The 23,263-nt window shown below is 38.4% G+C and overlaps 1 protein-coding gene across 1 annotated transcript in view; it reads right to left on the bottom strand.

Moving 5' to 3' along the window:
- Nucleotides 1-266: 266 nt before the first annotated feature.
- The window catches only part of WBP4 (WW domain binding protein 4), a 25,154-nt gene continuing 2,157 nt past the window's right edge, over nt 267-23,263 (bottom strand). The window contains exons 2-10 of the mRNA XM_005420814.2: nt 17,044-17,116; nt 15,504-15,566; nt 15,280-15,403; nt 14,282-14,476; nt 13,439-13,494; nt 10,550-10,616; nt 8,418-8,554; nt 7,151-7,383; nt 267-5,363 (exon numbers count right to left, since the gene is read on the bottom strand). Coding sequence (XP_005420871.1) covers nt 5,156-5,363; nt 7,151-7,383; nt 8,418-8,554; nt 10,550-10,616; nt 13,439-13,494; nt 14,282-14,476; nt 15,280-15,403; nt 15,504-15,566; nt 17,044-17,116 — 1,156 coding nt within the window. The 3' untranslated portion in view covers nt 267-5,155. The remainder of the gene's footprint in view (nt 5,364-7,150; nt 7,384-8,417; nt 8,555-10,549; nt 10,617-13,438; nt 13,495-14,281; nt 14,477-15,279; nt 15,404-15,503; nt 15,567-17,043; nt 17,117-23,263) is intronic.

Here is a 23,263-nt window from a genome sequence, read left to right as displayed (position 1 = left end):
AAATCTAAACCTGAGGTTTTTGTTACTCATAATTGATGCACAGAATAAACCAACTTCCAGTTACTGCTTAAGGTGCTACAGGAAGGCACTCGGATATTCTCTTGGTGGCCACAAAATAAAAGTATTATTTTTAAGAAGCATTTCCATATTTACAGACTTATTTTAGTTTATATTTACCCCAGACTCCATTTTGAACAGAATCTGCACCCCTAAATCTCCCAGGTTGCCCTAAACTCCCTGAACAGATACACAATGGTACAAACACAGATTGTTCAAATGAAAGCTTTATTCAGTATTTTCATATAAATTCCACTTCAAGAGCTTGCAATATTTTGTAATTGCAACAGAGAAGAGAAACCAGCTGTTTAACTTTGCAGACTTACTTATAAACTAAAACAAACACTTTTCAATCACCCCAAGCAAGCCATTAAAATCCACTGTCTCCAGTCCATGGTCTGTAAAACACTGTCTGCTGGTTTTTAACAGGCTATTTATGGTTTTACAGGTAAAATCAAATCTGCTTTTGAATCCTGGGAATTCCCCAAATTCTCCAGGAATCTCTGAAATCTGGCTGTCTGGAAATCCTCTTGGGCAAATTTAGTCTTTTGTGAGATCATAATGTGCAACACTTTTTGCTTTCTACGGAAACTTTAATTCAAGTTCTATCCTGAAACATTTCACAAAGCTAAACCTGCTAATCACACAAATAGTTAACACAAATTCTAAGTTAAATAATTTAGCAGGTAGAAGGTAGGAGCACTTAAGAGGTAGATAGAAGAGAGACTGAAGAGGTCTGGCTGACAAAACAGAACCCAAGGGTTGCCACTGCTAATAGAAGGAGGTACAAAGACAGCTTTTGTACCAACAAGCAAAAGGATCTAAGAGCTGCAAACCCTGTGCAAGGAATGGAATCTGTCTTGGGAAAAGGAATTATCAAGGAAATCAAAAGAGCACATATAAAGTCTTGAAATAGCTTGTGTGTTGTTGGAAAGCAGACAGGGCTCTTCAGGGCACAGTGCAAACAAACAGCAGAACCGCTCCTGGGAGCCGGGACCTGGACACACAGTGGCTACAGAAGAACAGGAAACCTTCTGGAAATCTCAGCAGAGCAGGGGAGAAGTGAAGGAGGACAACAGAAACACGGCACAGCGGTGATAGAGATTTGCATATCTGAGAATACTGGAGGAAGACAATTCAAGGAAGACAGCAATAATAAGGAAAGTACTAAAAAAGGGGAGACACAACTCAAAAAACAAATCAAAGAAACCAAGCAGCATGAAATTGTTTTTTACTCCCTTTCTGAGATGCCAAAATTTGCAGTGAAATAAAATTTCTTTCAGGGAAGAAAAAAGAAAAAGGGGAAATATTTATACATGCACAAGTTAGTGAATTTAACTCAGATCCATGTCATGATCTCCCCAGCCCTCCCACTTCTAAAACAGAATATTGGAACTAGAGGATGCTGCAGGCACAAATTTTATCTATAAGGGTCAAATTTTATCTATGACAGTCACTTTCCTGTTAGGAAAGTGTGGATTTCAATCTACAAATCCCCAGGTGAAGGATTAAAATGCATTTTAGCCTAAATAGGAACAAGGATTATTCTATAACATGGGTAAAACTGAGCAGTCTCTGCACAGCTCCTGGCATAGCAAATGCTCAACAAAACAATTTTTCTTTTTTCTGTATATGCAATATATTTGCTTCTAAAAGCATCCCCAACTTCAGGCAGGCCCTGCTGTAAAAACACACACGAGTCTTATGCTGTGAAGCTGCCTTTCTAAGCAGACAAGGTGGATGAAAACATGAGGCAAGGAAAGAAAAATACAGAGCAGTGAATAGACTGGCTCAAAACCGCACAGAAGAAATCATCATCATCAGAAATTGCAATGACTGCCCCCTGCTCTCTGGCTCTCCTCATATTGCTCATAATGCCTATGACATCATTTAAAACCAATGGTGTAGTCAAGGAGCTGGCAATAAAAACAGGCAAGCAGATAAAAACACTGTCTGATAGAAAGTAGATCAGCCAGAAAAGACAACTCTTGGCTGAAACAGTAAAAGGAACATTCCTTTGTCAAAAGCCAGCGCAGCTCAAAGAAGGGTTAGCAGATGAGGAGCGTAATGGTGGCAATACCTAGAGGGCTCCTATAGCAAATTCCAAAAGCAGAAGAGTTTGCAGGGAGATAGGACAGAAGGGAGGGAGATCTGTGCAAAACAGATGTCCTGGAAAAGCAATGTCTACCTTAAATCTCACACAAGACAATGTTTTTGTGTAGAGCAGAAAATATTTGGTTTAGATACACAGTAAGGAAATTGAATGACAGCATGGTACAAAATTAAACAATGGTTTAGGATATATCAAAACTCAACTGGCCTTTTTATAACTTACACTTAAGAACAAAGAATTAACTGGTCTCTGACTTTAGAGGTAGTGGAGAGCAAAGTGCTGTATTTCTTTGTGAAATGCAGGCTTTAAAAGCCACATCAGCTAAAACCACACATATGGTATTTAAAATAACTTTACTAGCTGTGAGTAAAGAAAACTTTTAATCTTTTTTTCTAATGTTCTGGTTTGTCTACTTAACAATACAAAGACCTTTGGCTCATATTACAGCTAACCACAAGGAAACAAGTTTTGAACACTCATTTTCAGATGTCTTTAAACATCTGCTCAAGAGATTTAGTTACAGGTATCTAAAATTGCTGCCTGTGACCACTTCAAAGTGACAAAGCATTTTAAAGGAAAGATGCTTGGGGAACCTCACTAAAAGAGGACAGCTATCCTCCTCAGAGGACATTAAAAGTGGAGCCTACAAGAAAGCCCTATACTATTCTATAAAACTGTACTAATAAACAAAAACAACTTTTCAGAAATCATAATGAAATGCATGTAGTTTAGGCTTGGAGTAACAGAAGGAGGATGAGTGCAGCAGTACAAAAAAATGTCTAAGAAAATAAAGAATTGGGCTTGAAAGGAAAGCATGACCAGCTGGTAACTCAGCAGCTGGCAAAAGCAAAGGAGCAGAAAGAATCAGATGTAGTGGTAAGTCACTGGTAAGGGTGCCCTTGGCAGACAGCGTGTGAGGTCATGTGAAAAGCAAATGAGGTTTAGGGAAGTATCAAGAGTTACTTTCAATATGCTAAGAAGTACTGATGATACCATGCATGGGCTTAATCAAGATGAACTAGCCCAGGGAAATCCATCTAGGCAAGTGTAGTCCAGGCAGACACAGGCTGGAATGGGTGGGAGAAGCACTGGTGGGACACTGAAGATCCTGTCACACAAGGACGATGTTTGTGATTTCAAAGAGAGAAGATGTGATGGATTCAAGATGAAGGAAAGCTACTTAGCAGGACTTGTGTAAATTGGAAGAGTAAACTGGCCATGAACACAAGGGAACTTCAAATTAGAGCAGGCTCCCAGAGTAATGTGCAAATAAGAACAAACCCTAAAAAATCTGATTAAGAAACCCTCTCCTAGGAGTACATGTTGCACATTCTAGCATCTCAGACTTTGAAGCACCCTGCATGTGTCCTGCATCTCTAAATAATAATCCAGGGTCAGATATTACAGTAAACTTTCAAATTTATCAGAACAAACATCAGCCAAAATACACCAACCCTGAGGGAGCTAAGAAAACACATGGGATTAAATACAATAAGTAATTCTCTTCTAAACACAGTAAAAGTCACAGAATAGAAAAAAGAACTTCAACTTCCACTGTTACACAGAATAAACCAGATTCCCTATCCTGAACTCCTTTCTCAATTGATCCAACAGATTAATAGCTGTTTTCTCAAAGAAATTCAAGCTCAGCAGTTACCAACTCTATTTTGCTGGACTCTTGACAATTGCCTTAGCTGCATTCCTTTTTTGTTTTGACTGAGACTCTCCTGAACAAAACACTGTAGCTTTAAGAATAGAGACATAGTTTTTAACAGATTCATTATTTAGACCTTTCTAGTTCGCTGTTTGATGGCTAGAGAAGCAATGAGTGCAGCTATATTCTGACACAGACAATGAATCCTGGTGATGCTAAATGCAGACCAATCCCACCAAGTGGGACAATCCTTAAGAAAACGTCCAAGTCAACTTGGACTCTACAGCCATCAGCTCTTGCTGATCTTTTGGTTTCCTCCCCTATGGTAATGAGAATGATGAAGCTTCAACACACTTAGGCCCTCTCAGCTTATCAAACACTGCAACCATAAAACACACACTTCTTATCAACAGAAAAAACACAACCACCTCAAAAATGGTCCTGTATGCTGTAGCAGGGCCAAGTCTCTAAAGTATTATTTCATTAAAATATCAGGCAAGTGGTTTTTTGCTAGGAAATAGACAAAAAGAAAGCAAGACTAAAAAAGAAAACTTGATAAGTAAAAGGAAGGAAAAATTCAAGTAGACAACAATAAAGCAGGAGACAGGAAGATATCACAGAAATGTCTACTCCAACAAGGGTGGCTCTGGTGCTGTGACTACAAGTTAGGATTGATCAGAGTTAAATCTTCTGCAGAGGCTTAATACATTTACCATGCACATACACAAATAATTTTTCAGAACATCATTTGGAATGGGTGGCATTGATGTGACTAACTCTTCTAAAAACAGCTTCTAAATGATCAGTTTGAAATGCTGGCAGTCTCACCACCCACTCTTTTGCAAGCGATCAGACGAAGGTTAGTAAGCACAATATTTTACTTGTTAGTGGAGAAACTACGCCACATAAACAATCTTGGGAGATGATTTTACTCTCTAGTATATTCTATTGATCCAGTTCCTCTATGAAAATAAAAGGTCTGCTTCATTTTTGTCAGATTAAGGATTACTGCATTCTCACATACTTAGAAAAGGAGTAAAAACCCTTATGAAATGTATTTAAAACAGCATACACAGAGCAAATAGAACTTGGATGGCATGGTTCCAATAAGGAATACATGTATTTACAATATTGCATAAGTAATTTCACACAAACTTCCATTCCAAAACCAATCACATCAAAATAAAATAAAAAAATATTAAACTCGCGTATGTTTTATTACCTATAAATCCTTAACTTCTATCCAACACTTTCTTTATAAAAGCCTGTTGAAAATATTATAGTTTTGATTTACTCTAGCTTAAACAGAATCTAAAATTATTTGTTAGGTATTACTGATCACTTAGTCTTTGTCTTAAGTTTCTAGATTTTCCATTTTCAAATTTCCTCTTCTTAAACATGGGCACCCCTTCTGTCAGGTCTCCGAGGGAGGTGACTGTCTTCTCTTTAAATATGACTGTTTCCTCTTCTGGATCCTCTAGCACTGGGGGTGCTACATTGTCACTCTCTGTACTTGGAAGCTCCAGGTCCACTTTTTCACTGGGAGAAGAGAGGAAAATGTAAAAGGGTTAATCTACATGCAGAAAGCAACATGGTGTACTGCAGTCAGCAACAGCTATTTTTATTTGACAAAACAGCTTTGAGCTAGATGCAGTCTTGTAGTTATCACCATGACAGGCATCAAGAAAAAACACCCATGTTCTTTGTTCCTTCAGCGTGGGCTGCCATAAAAAGTAACAAATGAATACTTCATTCTGTACAGAACTTATAGCATGGCCCAAGCACTCATTGTGTCAACAGTCCTGCAAGAGATAACAGGGCTGTATGTCTGTAAATATAAGACTATTGAAAGATGGGAGACGGTGAGTAGCAGCAGCGGATCACTGCCAGAACACCATTGAGCTGTTTGCCTCAAGTGTCCATTCTGAAGGGACTGCATGGCAGAAGAGAGACCCAGCTTACCAAACCAGACAGTGATCCTAAGCTGGGAGAGGCGGCTTCAGAGGGCAGGATCACAGCCAATAATGATCCAAACAGATCAAAGACAACAACTAAAAACTACCTTGTTGTACATTCAGTTTTAAGGGGTCAGCAGCAAAACACTGTGTTCCACAAGGATAACCCATGGCACAAACATATGACAAAGAAGAAGACCCAAAGAGCTGGCAGAAAGTTACCTAAATCACAGGTATTGCACCAGTACAACACTGTTGCAGAGACACTGGCCAATCCACACAAGGATACTTCTTCTACTACTGAGTGTTAGCCTGATGTCAGCTCATGTACTACACCCAGGCTGAGGTTTCATGCTTCTAGGAAGACATGGATCTGGCTCAAGCACCCAAACAGGAGCCACAAGAATGATGGCAAGTCAAGAAAATGTGACTGTTGTAGTATCCCAAAAGTGTAAACTTTCTGGGAAGTGTTGACACTGTTCCTAGACTGAATTTAAAGTAAATAATGAACAACTGCATTTGTCTCATTGACACGTGTGCTCATCTCAAGCCTGTCTGTTAAGTACAGACCGATCTATGAGGTTCAGTGGCTGAAAGCACTTTTTACTACATGGTGCTTTCCAAAAACCCAAAAGAATTTTTCAGCTCAGGAGTCAAGGAGCAGGTTAGCTGGTGCAATTCAGGAGGTGTTATGTGAACATTATCATCTCCAAGAAGTGCATCATTGCTTAATTTAATATGAGGACTGTCGGAGGTCTACCTGCTCAATAATGTTGAAGAATGGAGAAAGCATAAGGAGAAAGACTCTTTTCACTCTCCAAAACCTATTTTTGCCAGACTCCTTGAGGAACCCACAAGAAGAAGCTGACAATAAAAGAGCATACTTCACAAGGAAGAAACAAAAGATCCACCACAGTCATTATGCAGAAAAACAAAACAACCCTTCTGATCAGATGCACTTCATGAAAACATCTGCAGTTCATTGGTCTGACATGGAGGGGAGAGAGAGAGAGATCATAGGAACTCCTGGGGCAGCTGAATCAGTTTGTTGAAGGAGATGATGTAAGGAACATAAGCTCAGAGTAACAACATTTAAATATTTGATACTCAGCCTCTGAAAAAACAGTGCATGACTATGATTCTTAAATCACTTCAATTTACTTTGTACTCATGGTGAACTTGTACACAAAACCTAAAACACCACCTCTGTCTGCAACGGAGAACTATTACTTAAAATAATCATTGTAAAAAGAATTGTATTTGGGCAATATTTCCAATCACAGTTGTGCTAATTCTGCCAGAATTCAGAGGAAAAAGCTTCAGTTCTTGCAAACAACATTATGAAAGTAAGGATGGTAAAAAGATACTCACCCTGCTTCTTCTTCTTCTTGTTCTTCCCCTACTTCCTTAAGTGCTTTCCATTTTCCATAAGGGTTGGTCATATTAGATCCATCACTAGAGGTTTCTTGGGAAGCTGATGTACTCTCCTCTTTATCCGTGGTTTCTTCTGACTTAACTTCTCGCCATTTCCCATAAGGGCTTAACTTTTTAGCTTTGGGAGATTTTTTCCCTTCCTCTGATTCCTCACCATTATCTCCTTTCCTCTAAAGAGGAAAAAACCCATCTTAAGCAAAAAAGCCTAAATAAAAACATAATGTAGCTTTATTTTACATCTTTTATTTGCTACTATTATTATCTACTTATTATCTACTATTCATGCTTTTCAACCAAGAGTAACTTGAAGCAATAAATTCATATTGCAATATGTAGTTTATAGATTTACAAACTTTTCTTCTTGAGTTTTATAGATGAAAAATATGTCTTTAATGTCACAAGACATTAAAACACGAAAATCCCATCTACCAAGGCTGAAGTTAGCAAACTTACAAACTCACTGGAAAACAAAGCTTAGCATATCTTAAAATAAAGAGGAAAAATTTCAAATACAACTTCCTCTACATGCAAATGCATACACTTACTGCTAATACCTGGTAGCAGTTTGCAATGATGCACAGTGATACAAAAGTATGTGTTCTACAATTAATACCTGTCTAGTAACACATTTTGTATTTAAATTGCCTCTGTCTCTTCTGAATTACCAGCTTCAGGGAAACCATCTAACCCAACCAGAAACATTATCACATGATTTATCTCAAGTTTTAATGTATGTTTTAAATATGTAATTGATACAGATTTTGTACTATGTGCTATGTTTTTTCTCAATTTAATAAGGAAAATATAACCATGTCATTTCAGTCCAAAGTATTCCTCAAGGTCTACTGGCAGTCACATTTACCAATGAAAGGCTGAAGTCATCCTCACACTGAAATCCAAACCATTTTGTGGATTATTTCAGAGAGATGACAGTGACCTTTCTCAGAGAACATCACATGTCTTGTAGAATTCAAGGTACTTCTGGTGTGTTGAAGGAATGATCATGCTTTCTATTCTGGAACAGTGCCATTAATGAACCAAATAACTGAATAAAGATTCATTTTATTAAGAAGTGCAAAATTTTACTTTCAGTCACACATTTTAATCTCATTTCAGTAAGTACAGCCTACCACAAATCATAAAAGATTGTTATAATTTTCTAGTATAAGATCATGTATGCAAAACAAATCTGAAGAAAACTTACCTTAAAGTTTGTTTCTGAACTCTCTTCATTCTCACTGTCTTCCGAGTCTGATTCAGAAGCTGTTTCTGCAGGCTTGTCACGCTGACCCTTCTCATTTGAAGATGAAACAAAACCATCCGGTTTCTCCCATGTGGATACTGTCCAAGACATTTGAACAACCACATTATTTATGCTCCTTGTTTTGATCTGTTATTGCTTCAACAACATAACCTTTCAGAAGCAGTGCTGCCTTATGCAAAAATACAGCAAATAATTTAGCAAAAAGCTTTTGCCTTTGTTTGGTACATTTGTTTTAATAACCATAATCAGAAAGATAACATTTCTTTCCAGCAGAGACACAATCAGGACAGCTGAGTTCACTGTTGATAAAACTTGTTTTAATTAGCTCTTACAAAAAACATCACACATGCCGAACTGTGACCCACAAGACTGTGGTCCCTCTCATCCTTACATAGGAGAGAAAAATAAATTAACTGCCCTGTAGATGTGCCTATTTGATTTGAGCTGTTCATTGATTACAAGGACAGGATAAAGTGAAGAATGATAACTGCAAGCTTCAGGTCTCCAGGCAGCTAAACCCTTTTCTAGTGCTACTTTTCTTAGTAATGTTAGGTCTCTAATTAAAAGAGCTCTCAAGCAAACAAGGAAATACAAACATCAATCTGAAAAGACGTGGAAGTACATACGCGATATGTACATACACATATATCCTCATTTTCAATTTAAAAGCAGTATTGCAGTATACACACTGAGAAGAAATACTGAAATAAAAGTTGACTCAATGGTCTTAAAACTGGTTTTAGTAAGAATATGGCAAAAGTGCACCAACTTTCAGTCTATAATTTTATATAAGCTTTCAGATGTTAAAAAACCCTACTTTTTGTCCTAACTGCAAACAACAAACATGTAAGTGCCTAGATGTATCTTGAAGGAGTAAAGATGCAAGAAAGTGGCAATGAATGAATTTGCATGAACAGCACAGTCTCTTAAGGGTACTGCTGTTACCTGGCTTCAGATCAAGCTGAGCAAGTCCACTTTCCCAGGTGCCACATATGGAGTGCAGTAGGTGCAGCCTCCCAGACTTGTAGCACCAAGCCTGGAGCCATCAGTCCCCTAAGTTATGTGACTGACACGAGACATTTTTAACTATGTGTATCAGTTAAAAATTTGTCTTGTCATTAGAGGATGGGATTACTGTTAACAGAACAGAGAAGTAATTTTCAAGCACTCCCAAGATACACACTTACAGCTATATAAGTGAGGGATCAATTTGAAATCTCAAAAGCCCAAATTCTGCCAAATGTGATGATTAGAAACATATTCTTCACAAGTGTCATATGTCCATGAAGTACTTAGAAGAACAGCAAACATAGGCAAAAATGTATCTGAACTTGAAAGGCAATGTTTAAAAATAACCAATATCCCCTTTCCCTTTCAAAAGAAATTGCAAATCCTTTGGGCAGGGGAGTGGCCCAGTGAAAAACGGAAAGGTTTTGGATTGGTTTTATTGGTTGGTTTTTTTGGTTGGTTTTTTTTTTCCCGTGTTCTTGGCATCATTAGCAACGCTACTTCATACCCAACTGCAGAAGGAAAAACTCATAGCCAGCAAAAAAACCACTTGCTCTCCAGAGAGGCATCATTGCCCTTAAAATGATTCAAATAGATTTAGAAAACAGATGCTATTCTGAGGGAGTTACCACAAAGTTCCCCATGTAGGGAGAAAAAAGTGGAAAAGAAGTAGGAGGTAAGATTCTGGACTTTCTTATCAATGCTCTGTCAGCAAGAGGAAAAGTTTGGAGGGAATTCCTAGTCAGTTCTACATGCCCATCAACACAAAATCCTGCCTTCTTCTAGTTTCCAAATTGTAATTTCAATATATATGTAGTAAAGACTAATGCCTAATTTAGAACTACAAGTTGAATGTCCAAAAAAACCTCTGAAGCAAAAACATATGCACACTGACAATGCAGCCAGAAAGCCAGTGCTGACTTAAGCAACTATTTTATTCCAACTAAGACAGCAGCTTAAAAAATACAGAACTTAGTAAAAAATTCAGCTATTTGCAAAACAAAAAACCATTTTTTTCTGAAAACCCTCTCTCCCAATGCAGTGTTTAAGAAGAAAGTACTTACCTCCAGTTTGTGTGTTATAGTAATAGGTATGACCATCTTCAGTGACACCTTCCACCCACTCTGCTCCCTAGGAAAAAGACACAGGAGCTCATGAAAAAAAGTTTTCAGGATCAGCCAATGCATCATTTAAGAGTCTATGCAACCCTTGAGTACTTTTTGTCTGTGACCACCTTACTGGTTTAAAGCTTGAATCCCTAATGTTGTTAGAAAGTATTCCCTCTGACTCCAATGAGATGGAATTCCATAACTTAAAATACTGCAAATGCACCTACACAATTATTTCTCAAACTGGATAATTAGTATGAGGCTGTACAATAGCTGTTGCCATACTGTTTAAATTTTTATATAGGCCATTATTTTACATGTTTGGGTTTTCTCAAAAGTATTCACCCCTGAGGCTGTAATTTCCTAGTTGTGTCATTGTCTTTAGTGGAGACTGCTAGACTGCTAAAAAAATTCTCTGGGACTTAGGTCTTTGTGAGGGCTACAGAAAACTAGTACCAATAAATTTCATCACAAATTAAATATACAGAAACAAATAAAAATTTATCCCAAAACAGAACATTACAAAAAATAATTACAGAATCAAACTTTGCATGCATACAATTTTACTTCTTTACTAAGTACCAATATCAACAATGCACTCTTTTTCCCTACTGGTTAATAAATAAACATGAAATGTGGCCAAACTTACTGGTATATCTTTGTGGGTATGTAATTTTTTCTTTTCAGAATCAGCTACAGCTATATAATCAGTCATTACACATGCCCTAACATCTTCCTTAAGAAACCAGTTTTCATCCCCTCTTACACACACCCTACTTCCCTGCTCCTTACGTACCAATACTGCCAGCTCTGTGTTGAGCAACTTCACCATATATTATTTTGGTATTAATAAATGCGTATGTGTATACAAAGATATAGACAGGCTTTTGTATACCTATACATTTGCTTAATACTCTTGTTAAAACTTTGGGGGTTTTTTAATAAAAGCACAATACAGTCAGAAGCTAAAGTTCTTGCACCCACTCTGTAAACACAAAATATTGTACTGATAGTTTCAGAGCAGGTAAAAGCATGAAAGCTTTCAGAATCATGCTTTCTCAAGGTTTTGCCCTCAGAAGTTTCAGTGCGCTGGTTTTGACAAAAGAAGGAAAAGGAAAGTTTATTTTAAGGATAAAGAAGCCAAAAACATATAACCCATCTCTTTTTTTTTATGAATTATATCCAGAGCATTCGTTGGTTGGAGGTTTTCAGCCAATACTGACACTAGGCACACTGAGTGTGACATAAATGCTGACAAGCACTGTGAGTCTAACTGGTTATAGGCAGCCTTCAACGTGCCTCTTCATGTCCTCCCCACCTCTTACCAAGTCCGAGCAAAGCCTAACATGCTGTAAAGCCAGGAGGGCTCCTGGCACAATGTACTGCAAGTATGCCCTTTAATTTCTGGGCAGTGAGTCCTAGTCCTTGCTAGAGATCTGGAATGTTCCCAATATCCTTAGCTCAGACTAAATAAGGGAGCAATCAAATGCTTGTTTTTAGCGATAGCGAAAATAACTCAAGACAGGACGAAGTCACTGAGCAGGGTGAGGGAGGAATGGCAAAATACAGAAATACAGCTGTGTGGTGTTAGAGATAGTGGGGGCTGAAGGTGTGTGCTTCTGATATGGCTAGGATGAGGTAACTTCAAATTGATGCCAAGAAGGGAGTGCCTTCTCGCCCCCAATCTGCTCTGCCCACATTGGCATTTTTTCTGATTATTCAGAATGCTGACAGCAAGGAAATAAGTCTCCAAAGCACTAACCTAAACTCTGATGCCTTCACTGCCTGAACTAGGTCACTGTCAGGGTAAATATGTACCAAGGACCATACAAGATTAGTTTCAGGACCACATCTTTCAGTGGAAGGCTACAGTAAGACTGACTTTACATATTGCAATGCTATGCATTGACTAGAAAGATAAAGTTGAAGTGCTGATTAACAAGCTGTGCAAAACCGCAGGACAAGAGAATCAGAAAGCCAGAGTAGCACGCAATGTAATGATACAGAGCTACAGAATATCAAGCACTCTGAAAACATCAGCTTCTTTTGAACTCTAGTGAAAAATCCAACACTGGCAAACCCAACAACATTGACATCAAATTGAAGTGTATATGTGACACTGATCTTGAAAACTGGGAAACATAACATCACAGGAGCGTTGGAAAAATCCTGTTTTTAATGCTGTGAACACAAAAATCCTGGAGTGGTAAGTATCACGGGAAAACTCATTAATCATAATAAGAATTTTTTCTGCCTTTGGACTATTGTACAAGTTTTTCTGTGCCTCAAATAAGGAAAATAAAGTAATGTACTAAATGACTAATTTTGCTGAATAATTGCTTGCATATAGGTTCCAAGATCATAAGAACCCCATTAAAACACAATTTATTACGTAACTGTATCATAAAACAAAGACAAAAAATGGGCATTCTTTTATTTTCAACCACTACAATGCAGTCTCAATGTTGCCTTAGATAAAGGAAGCTTAACTACTCCAACTGTGTAATGTTCAGTTTTTATAATTACATTTCATTCAAAAAAGGTTTAACAGAATTTATTCACAATTTCCCAAAAGCTTTCCATTTTATGGGTTGAAGCATAAAATAAGTATATTCTGCAGGAACCCAACCATCTCTAATTACTTATCTTCCCTTGACAGAGAAATTAGCCAAATAGAATTTCTATTGAAAAACTGCAGTTTATCATAAAAGATTTTACATATTCAAATTATATTTTCCTAACTTTACAGGGCAAAAAATTCATCTTCCTCAATCAGACGACTTGCAAATTGCTTAGATTATTTAAGTGTTTACAGGGACAAAAAACTATTAATAATTTGATTACCGTTTGTGAGTTTTGAGAGTTGCCTTGGAATCCTTTTGGTTTCTCCCACTGTGATTCTTAAAAAACAAAAGCATATTTCACCCATTTCACATCATTCAATTTCATTTATATTTAATAATCTTTACTAAAAACAGATCTAAAGGATATGACACTGCTGCATGCACACATATAAACAAATTATATAAATATATATACACCACGCTGGAATATGAATAATCCTTGACCTAACTATGGTAGGAACAATAAACCAAAGTATCATAATTACAGCTGGCTTTACTGGAGCTAACAACCCTCCAGACTCTATTACTATGCCTGATACAGAGATATGGGATTTTTAGTTAAAAAAAAATTATGAAATTATGAAAGACTACAGTAAATACTAATGTTAATCCTTAAATTTATAAGAAACATTTTGTAATATTCTCATTAATCATAAAAGAAGGTTGCTTTTATATTCTAAAGTAAATCACAACATGAAGCTCCTCAAGAGAAGTCAGATAAATCCTGTAAATGTGGAAAGACACAATGACTTTATTTCACATCCCTGATCACAAAGCCTCTTCAGGAAGAACACTGCTATCTTTGTGTACTTAACCCCTGGCAGCCTAAACATTTCCAGAAACTGTGGAATTACTGTATTCTTCCATTATTAATCAACAGTAAAACCAGTCTGAAATTCTGGATACCCAAGTCTCAAATGCTATATACCAAAACTCCATCTTAGTGTTCACATTTTAATTAACAGCATACTACTGAAAGAGTAGAGAAGTAAAAAAAATGCAGATAGTCTTTTCTCACTTATATTTGGTAATTATATCTGCACTTGCTCCTCAGTAGTTTTACCTCCAGTTTTTGTGTTGTAGTAGTATGTATAGCCTTCGGGAGATAATCCTTGCACCCATTCCTTCGTTTCAATTTTTGAGGAGTCCTTTTTTTTCTTTTCTTTCTTTTCCTTCTTCTCTTTCTTTTCTTTCTTTGCTTTAGTTTCCACTGTGTTACTCTGCGTTTTACTCTGTGTTGAACTGGAACCTACATCATCTTGGAGAAAAAAATATCCTTGAAAAAAGAGTACTATTCTGAACTTAAATATTAGTCACTCTTGCACAACAGAAAATAGGAAACTTTGTTCTTATGAGTATTTTCACTAATGCGTGAAAATCATTAATGAGTGAAAATCACTCCTAGCAGGTGCACTTAAAAGACTATATTAAAAGAATCATGCTTTTTGCCACTATTATAGCACCATAACAATGTCCAAATTTAAAATGATGAGTTAGAAAGAGAAAAATCATAAGGACCAATGAGCTCTAATTGAACAACAAAAGAGAAAATAAAAGAGTTATGAAAAAAGCTGCTAAAAGGGCCTGAAACTACAAACTTGTTTTTAAAGGATAATATGTCTTCAATGACCAGAACAAAGGTACTTGTTGAGCTGCAAGCTGACTAGGAGACTCTCATCTCCACTGTTTCACACCAGTGGGAGCCCAGCCTCTCCTACTCATGGGAAGTTTTGCCTCCAACTGGCAAAAGTGAAACATAAAATTAATCAAAGGAAGCTGCACTGCTGATTCAAAGCACCAACTACAGCCTAACTTTCTGTTAACGCATTGTTTAATTTTTCTACTCCAAATTTGATTGTTCCATGGATCAAGGAATACCATAGCTATAAATACTCTGTACTGCAACTTCTACTGCTGTCAATTTGCAAATTCCATTTTTTTAAAATGAGCAACAGTCCTGGAGGCCTTCTCTCTCGCTCCTAAACCTAATTTAAGACAAGACTTTCCTATTCAATATTCTTTCAATTCTGTCTTTAATCTTCTGGCAGCTATAGGAACTACCTGGCTTAATTCCAAGCCTTTTCATATCCTCTTGATATGCTTTCATTGCAGCCTCTTCCATTGCTGCAAATTCTTTTGACATGTTTTCTTCTTCTTTTGCCTTTTCCAAGCTTTTCTTCTTAATCTAAAACAAAACAAAAAACCCCCAAGAGAATAAATTAAACCAATCTGATAATGAAAAAGAGCAAAAATAAGCATTTGTGCAATTAAGATATTTGAGTTACCTCACTAATTCTCTTTGCCACATTTTCTTTATGATTCTTTCCTCTTTCATGAAAATCAATGCTCTTCAAAGTAAGAAAAAAAACCAAGAAAAGTAATATGTATTATACAATTTTAAAACAGTTAATTTTAGTTACTTAAAATTTAGTTGGACTAATTTTAGTTGAACAAGCCTAAATGTAACCTCTTCTGAGAGGACTTACAGCAAACACTACAGCTCTAAAATGGCTATAGGAATAAAGGAACACTGAGAAACATTCAACAGAGAAATTATAAAATCTCATAGTATTAGATTCTATGAGTAATCTCATAGATACTATGAGTAATCTCATAGTATTAGAATAAGATTCTTTTTTTTTCAAATAATACTGCTCAACACACATGTTAGAGACAAATAACAGGGAATCTGGGTTCCCTCTTCATGCTGTCCTTCCACATATCATCAGGATTTTTTTGCCCCTGTTCTCATGCAAACTTTTAAAAACCACATGGGTTATTTAGAGTTCCAAGTATTAGCTACTGCCCTTAATTACATTATGCTGCACTTCAGAAGTATCTCATGAATTTAAACTAATCTGCAGGTTCAAAAATCTGAAAAAGAGAGAGAGAAGGAGGAAAAGGCAAAGTGGGAGAGTTGGATAACTAAGGATTACAGAACAGTCTGCAAGGCAAAAAGCTGCCAGAAAGACTGACACCAGTGGGAGCTGGAAGGAGTTCAGAAACTTAGGTACAACAGTGGTAGTCCTCATGTGATTCTCACATAAAAACATCTGTGCTCATTCGGGTGTTCAGATGTTAGATGCCTAAGCCTGACCATTCCACAAGCTGACGTGCAGAGGATGCACATCTCAGGATGACTCATCTCTTTTAGAGACAGACTTTATAAATTGCTCAAATCCTCCCTTGACATGTATTTCTCTTCACTTACTCCGAGAAGATACCTGCAGTTCATGTGAGCTAATTAGGTATCTTACTGTAAGCCAGAGGAAGCTCAGCTCTAGGAGTACCCCTGGCATCCAGTCAGGAACGCAAAATCTACTGCTAAGGAAGACATCAATGTGTCTAGTAGTCTGCAAAAGGCATCTGCAAGTCTGAAACACCTTTCTGTAACCCAGTAATGCTTCTGTGGGCTGTGTGAAATGAAAGAAACCTGCTTTAAGAGCTCAGAGCACTGGCTGTACTGCGCCTACCACATACAAACAGTACAGACGCCAGGTTTTGCTTTCTACTTGCACATGAAAGCGAAGGACAGGCACAGACAGTTTCAAGACAGACCAAATGTTAAGTTACAGAACTCGAAGAATAAGCAGGGTCAGATATTTGGTCCCTATCTGTACTGCCAAGGAGAGCAGCAGACACCATCTTGTATGTGGGTATCTGGATCTGATGTAATATATTTTAAGCACTACGGGTACTACAAAGGCATTTTTATAGAACAAATTGCATGCATCAAGAGACTAGTATCAAAAAGTGATGTTTAAAGCCTGTAATTCACATTCCTAGTATTTCAAATAATGGACATAGTATGGTAGACCATCGTACAGGTCTGTTGTCTGCTATCCAGCACTTGCAGTAATCGCAGAATTTTTTAGGCTGAGATTTCCAGTAATCGGCCCTGGGAAAAGAAAAAAAAAGATGTATAATCTGAAACAATAACCAAAGCCACAGGTTTTCATATATATTTATATTTATCTTCAGAAACTAAATTTAGTCTTCATTGGGTGATTAAATACTAAGAGTTTGGTTGTTTTTTTTTTAACCAAGTCTACCAAGAGTGCCTGTATTAACAACTGTGTCGCAAAAAGCACAGTTCAGTAGTGGGATTTTGACCATCTGACCTCCAAAAACTGCAGAATTTTTACAACTGAGGCGGTGCTGTAAGAACCAGAAATATGAGACAAAGCAAGCCAGAGATAAACAAGCAGCTCTAGGTACCCCATTTAAACATGGAACGGTCAGAAAAGTGCAACTTGCACTGTTTTTCATAAAAATGCTGGATACTGTGCACAGTGAACTCAGCAACACAAAGGTGCAGTTCTGGACAACGCTGAGCTACTGTGGGGAGTGAATCCCGGACCAGATTCTGACCTGTGGGGTCACAGACACAGCAGTAAATTGCTTGGATGTTTCAGTGTAAAAAAGTAGGAATTTCTGATAGGCAAGGAAACTTGGGGAAAACTCTTCAGAGCTGAAAAGTTAGTATATTGAAGTATTTAATAATAAAACCAACAATCTCCAATCTCTGTTTTTTCATCAAAAACTGCTTTCTAATGCCAGATGAGACTTATGTATAAGTAATTCTATTTCTCAATGGCTTGCAGCAACAGACACAATGCTTTGGTTCACCAGAACACATTTGAACAATAGACTTCTATATTTTCAAGTTAAAATGACAAAGAATGAGGGGCAAAATTAAAAAAAATATTCACAATTACACTGATAACATCAGAAAAATTGAATCTTGGCCTTTTGTCTGCAGACTACTATACAAAGTACAAGGACAATACTTCCTGATACTCAATAAAACCAAACCTTCTTCCATGCACAACAATAGCACCCGCAATCCTTATGATATGTGTGAGCAGTTCTTTAATTACAGAAACAGACCTGATCAACTCAACTCCTACAATTGAAGCAGGTATCAAAACACACTTTCGTCACCAGTGTTTCACATAAAAATACCATTGCCAAGAGGCTATGATTATTTGAAAGTCTAAGTACAAAGGATGTACTCTGCAAAAATATATCAACCTATAAGCAATAGCATGATTAGCAATGCACAGCTTTTCAAGCAATTTCCTGGAAATCTAGAAAGAAGGAGCTGCGCTTTCCCTGATTTAAACAGAAATCCGCTCATCCCTAAATGGTGTACTTTAGAACTGTGTGATTACTTAGTCACACATTTAATTAAAAGGGGTTTTTTGAGACTTGTACCCAAACATACTGGGGCAAAGCCCAAGAAATCTAATGCTCTGGCTGGAAAACCAGCTGAGTGGGAGGGAAAAATTCAAAGCTCAGAAATACCTCAAGATCCCTTTTCCTGCTTGAGCTATAAATTGTCTCTAAACCCTTTGACATCATCTATAATAAATTTCCAGCTAAATGCAGGGTTAAACTTCCTACAGCAATGGACCAATTTTGACAGAAAACATAATCTAAAAAAAGCCTCACTGCATGTTTTGGATGTGCAAGAACCTCTGCCTTCTTCCAAGTTTAACCTAAGACAGGAGGCTCTTTCTCTTCAACAGAATCAAATGTGAGTGCTAAAATTAAGACTGCACAGCTGCACTCACCACAAGTCAAGACCTGAGAATTTGACAAGCCGTATTTTCACAGCTCTATTTTACACCGATTTCTTTCCTAAATGCTGCTGGCCACCACATCTGTTGCAAACCACTGCAGCAATACATAGAGTAATCACTCTGGAGAACCTGAGGGCACACCTGTGGCTTCAGTACAAATCCACATCTTGATACAAGTCTTTTAGTTTCATCTCCTATTGGTTTTCATAAAAACCTCTCTCTCTACTGTTACATATAAAATAAATGTAAATGGTAGTGTGCACAGCTATCCTAAGAACCTTAAATCCTGCACTTCATGATTAATGAAATTAATCGTGTTATGATCTCAATTCTGTGGCTTATGAGCACGAATCTTTCATACCAAATAATTCTCTTAAAGATTTTCTACTTGAGTTCACGCCACTGGAAAAAAAAAAGAGCAAGCTCAGCTGAAATGTCCATCGAATAATGCCTGCCACTGTAACAACAGCAGAACCTGCAAAGTTCCAGTAGTGCTGCAATGAGAGCAAACCAAAGTGGAATACTTGGAAAGGAGCAGCAACTGAAGTGAAATCCCACTTTATTGAGGTGCCTCATGGACTCCAGTCACAATTCAGATCCATGACAATTTTTTAAGTCTGTGATTGTTTTATCAATTTGACAAATACAGGCTTGAGAGTGAAGTAGTACAAAGGTTTTTTTATTCTTGAATAATTGTGTACAAATAATGGGAAATAGCTATTTTATAAAGCCATTGAAGTCAAAATAGTATAGCTTTTAAGACTCCTTGTCTTCTGCCAGAAGTTAAGGTTGATTCTTGTTTTCAGCTCTACAGCTGGGCCAGTCTCCTAAGGACTAGAAAGCCGGCCAGCTGGCCAGCACCAGTACAACTCCCTTTCTTCCTTTTAGTAAAACAAAGAGACAGTCTAGAGCACATTATGACTGCATTGTCCATGTTTGCAGGGTTCAGGTTTAGCACTGCACACATTTTGCCATGTGTCTCCCAAAAAGGGAGCTTGCTTATACAGACCCAGAGAGAGGTGCCAGTTTTGCAAAGCTCTAATTCAGCAAGAAGGGTTCTGGACCAAGTCTCTTTGGAGCCCAACTTTCCTGAGCTGGCTGAGCAAGTTGATTTGGTAGCCTGCTACCAGGGAACAGGGCAGCACCAATACAGATGGGTACTGGGCAACCTCTGGGCAAACTGCTGTAGACCCAACCAGACTTGGAAATTCACAACCAATTAGTGTCTCCCCAAGAACAGTGATCTTCTTTCAACTTTTACTGGTCATACCACTCAGAAAAAGAATGTACAACATTTTAGGGGGCTAAAGGAAAAGGAAGGAAAAGGAGGAAATTACTATCAAGCTGATTTTTTGCAACTCATGAGATGACAAACTCTTGGCTGCAAACAGCAGACTGGAAATTGATCAATGTTAAAAATATTTTCAGATTTCTGAAACTAATTTAAAACATCAGAGTGAACAAGAAGACAAGAAAGAACAAGTAGCAACTCTGCATGTACAATGCCTGTTATTTGCCATTCCAAAAAGGTATGGAAATGATGAAACTCAGAGAGAAAGCACTGAAACTCAGGTATTTATACTCTGCACAACGCATTTCTTGAGCCAGGAGATTCTTCACACGGCCCATGCTGCAGTGAGCAGGTTACACATCCCAGTGCAGTGTTTGGGAGTATGCAAAAAGGACAGGTTCAGAAGTAACCTGCAGAGTAACTCACGTACTAGAATCCAGGGCTCTGAACTCTCAACCTGCAGGCTGCTTCTCCTCACAAGTTACTGTACCAGTAATGTTTCAACAGGTGGTGCAAACAGCTTTCCCTGCACAGTGAAGCTTACAAACCCTCATAAAGTAGCTATCTCGGGCTGAGACAGCTTTGCCAAACTTCACGTGGAGATTGGGCTTGAGGATTTTGTTTCTATCATGTACTGAAATCAAGAGGGGAAGAGAAACAACTGGTTTAAGTGGTTCTGAACACAATGAAAAAGAATTTTATTGTACCAACAAAATCTGGAAGCATTTGCTTTGAATAGCTCTGTTTAAAATATCTGACTTGAAATCTGGCAGGGATGCAGGGGGTTTGTATCAGGGATGTGTCTGTCCAAATCAGAAGCCCTCAGGGATAAAAAACAGAATACATGGGCTCAGCAGTCTTCTTTGATTTGACTATCTACAACTTCCAAACACTTTACAAGAATGTAACATCTTACAGCTTTCTGCAAGTTTGAGCACTAAAGGGCTGCTATGTGCATCGTCATGTGTGTGAGTAAGATTCAAGTTCTTGAGTACACAAGCAAATTCATTCAGGGTAGATATTGCAGCTGTTCTATAACAGCCAGTCAAAAGGACAGAATCTGTTATTATTTCTGAACACTATTTGAAATACTGCATACTTCTGAACAAAAGTAACAGAAAGAAGTAGAAAAAAACAAAAGAAAAAAAAATCCATGTATTTCACAACAGACCCTCCTCCACATGGGAAGCTGTTCCAGAACAGCTAATTCTAATTCAAATATCCCAGTACTGGTGAGATCTAAAATGGCAATGCTAAGATTGGCAGAGAAGAAGATCAAAAACGTTTTCTTGAACTGTGAAGTAGGTCCCAGTGCCATGGCCCCTAATGACTCACACTCCCCAGTAATTCATAGCAACTCTGTTCATTCATAGTTTACTAACTGTACCCTAAATACTCTTAGTTAAATACCCTTAACTTCTGGGGGGTTTTAAGGGATTTAAAAATAAGGTAAGGAAAAGACTATCCCTGACTCTGAGTGACTGTCCTGCCTAGCCCCAGCTTGCTGGCTTTCTAACAGACCACACAATATATGGTTATATGTGGGCTCCTACAGAGTAGAGCCAGATGAGAGTTTCATCCACATGAGAAAAGTAGTTCTCTGAAGGGCTTTGCTCTTCTGGCCCTCAAGTCAAATATATTTTTTGCAAGCCCTCAGTAAATTCTAATTCACAACTCAAATGTCTGCTTCTTTTTATCATTATATTAGCCCCTTGTGAACTAGATACAAATTACAATATCCAATGGAAAACAGAGGCTGCAGAGGCTGCTCAGCCTGACCTGTATTTGCATGAATCTGCTTTGCCAGACCTCTTTTCAAAATTGTAAATTACAGAATCACAGAATCATTTAGGTTGGAAAAGATCTTTAAGCTCATTGAGTCCAACCCTTAGCCCAGCACTGCGAAATCCACCACTAAACCACGTCCCTAAGAGACACATCTATGTGTCTTTTAGCTACCTCCAGGGATGGTGACTCAACCACTTCCAGTGCCACAAACACTTTTAACATACAAGAATGCACAAAGATATCAGGGAAGGCAGCCTTCTGCATGTATGGAGCTGCAGTTCTCTGGGTCATCTCCTCTAACTTCAGTTGTCTAAATAGTGAGGTAGAGTTGTCTCACTTCTCCCTGTCAATAGATGGAAACTGTCATCTCAAAACCAGCACTCTTTGCATCTGAAAGAGACATTTGAGAAGCATGTTGAACTCCTTAGGTGTGTATTTCATCCTTACACAGGGAACCTAAAATGAACTGTCTGAGTCAGCTTTCAAAAGTTAAATATCTCAAGTCAGGGATATCTCCTGAGAGCAGAGGTCTGCTGCTGTAGATGCAGAAGAAGGATATGGGCTATGTCAGGAAGAATGTGATAAGAATTAGAAGAGAGGAAAAAAACAGCAACATAAACTGGGTCAAGAATCTGTTCAGGTATAATTTTAGCAATAACTAAAATTAAGAACACTGCTGTACCTAGCACCAGTCTGCAAGGCAGGCTCACACAGCTCACCATCAAGTACTGCCCCACAGACAGACCTCTAGAGAAATTTTTGACCAGGTCAAGAGTCTTCTCTTCAGCAGGGAAGTTGGGATATTTTGAAAAGTAACAGAAACAAGCAGATAGACATACCGTTCTATATGCCATTCTCACCTAATAAAGATAGAAGCTTCGATTTTTACACATCCCCCTCCCCAAAACGTGGTCAGGTATTTACAAAAATTTCCTAATTAAAGGCTTCAAGCAGGTAGCGATGCCCCGGTAAAACCAAGGCACAGACAATTTTCTTCCTCACGCCTCGCCCAGAACCAAAGGCGGCAAAGGAGGCGGCCAGGTGGGGGGATCTGGGACAGGGAGGGAGGGAGGCCGGGGGGATGGAGAGAGGGGCAGGAGGGAGTGCAGGGGAGAGGGAGGAAGAGAGAGAGCGGGGGAGAGAAAGGGTACAGAGAGGGGGTGCAGGGCGAGGAGACACGGCCCCCATCCCTCGCAGCCCTCCCGGCCCGCTCTGAGGGACGCCGAGTGCCCCACCGGCGGGAGGCGAAGCTGCCCGGCCTGTGCTGGGGCGATAAGAGCAAGACAGCGCAGCAGAACCAAACAATCTGAAGAGAGCGGCAGGCCGGACGGGAGCAGAGGGACCGGAGGGACAGTGAAACACCTCACTCAGCGGGCCGGGG

Source organism: Geospiza fortis, unplaced genomic scaffold, assembly GCF_000277835.1.
Source record: "Geospiza fortis unplaced genomic scaffold, GeoFor_1.0 scaffold194, whole genome shotgun sequence".
In the NCBI taxonomy this organism is placed as follows: Eukaryota; Metazoa; Chordata; class Aves; order Passeriformes; family Thraupidae; genus Geospiza; species Geospiza fortis.
The sequence above is the reverse complement of the archived record's forward strand: the minus strand, read 5'-3'. Positions and strand labels throughout refer to the sequence as shown.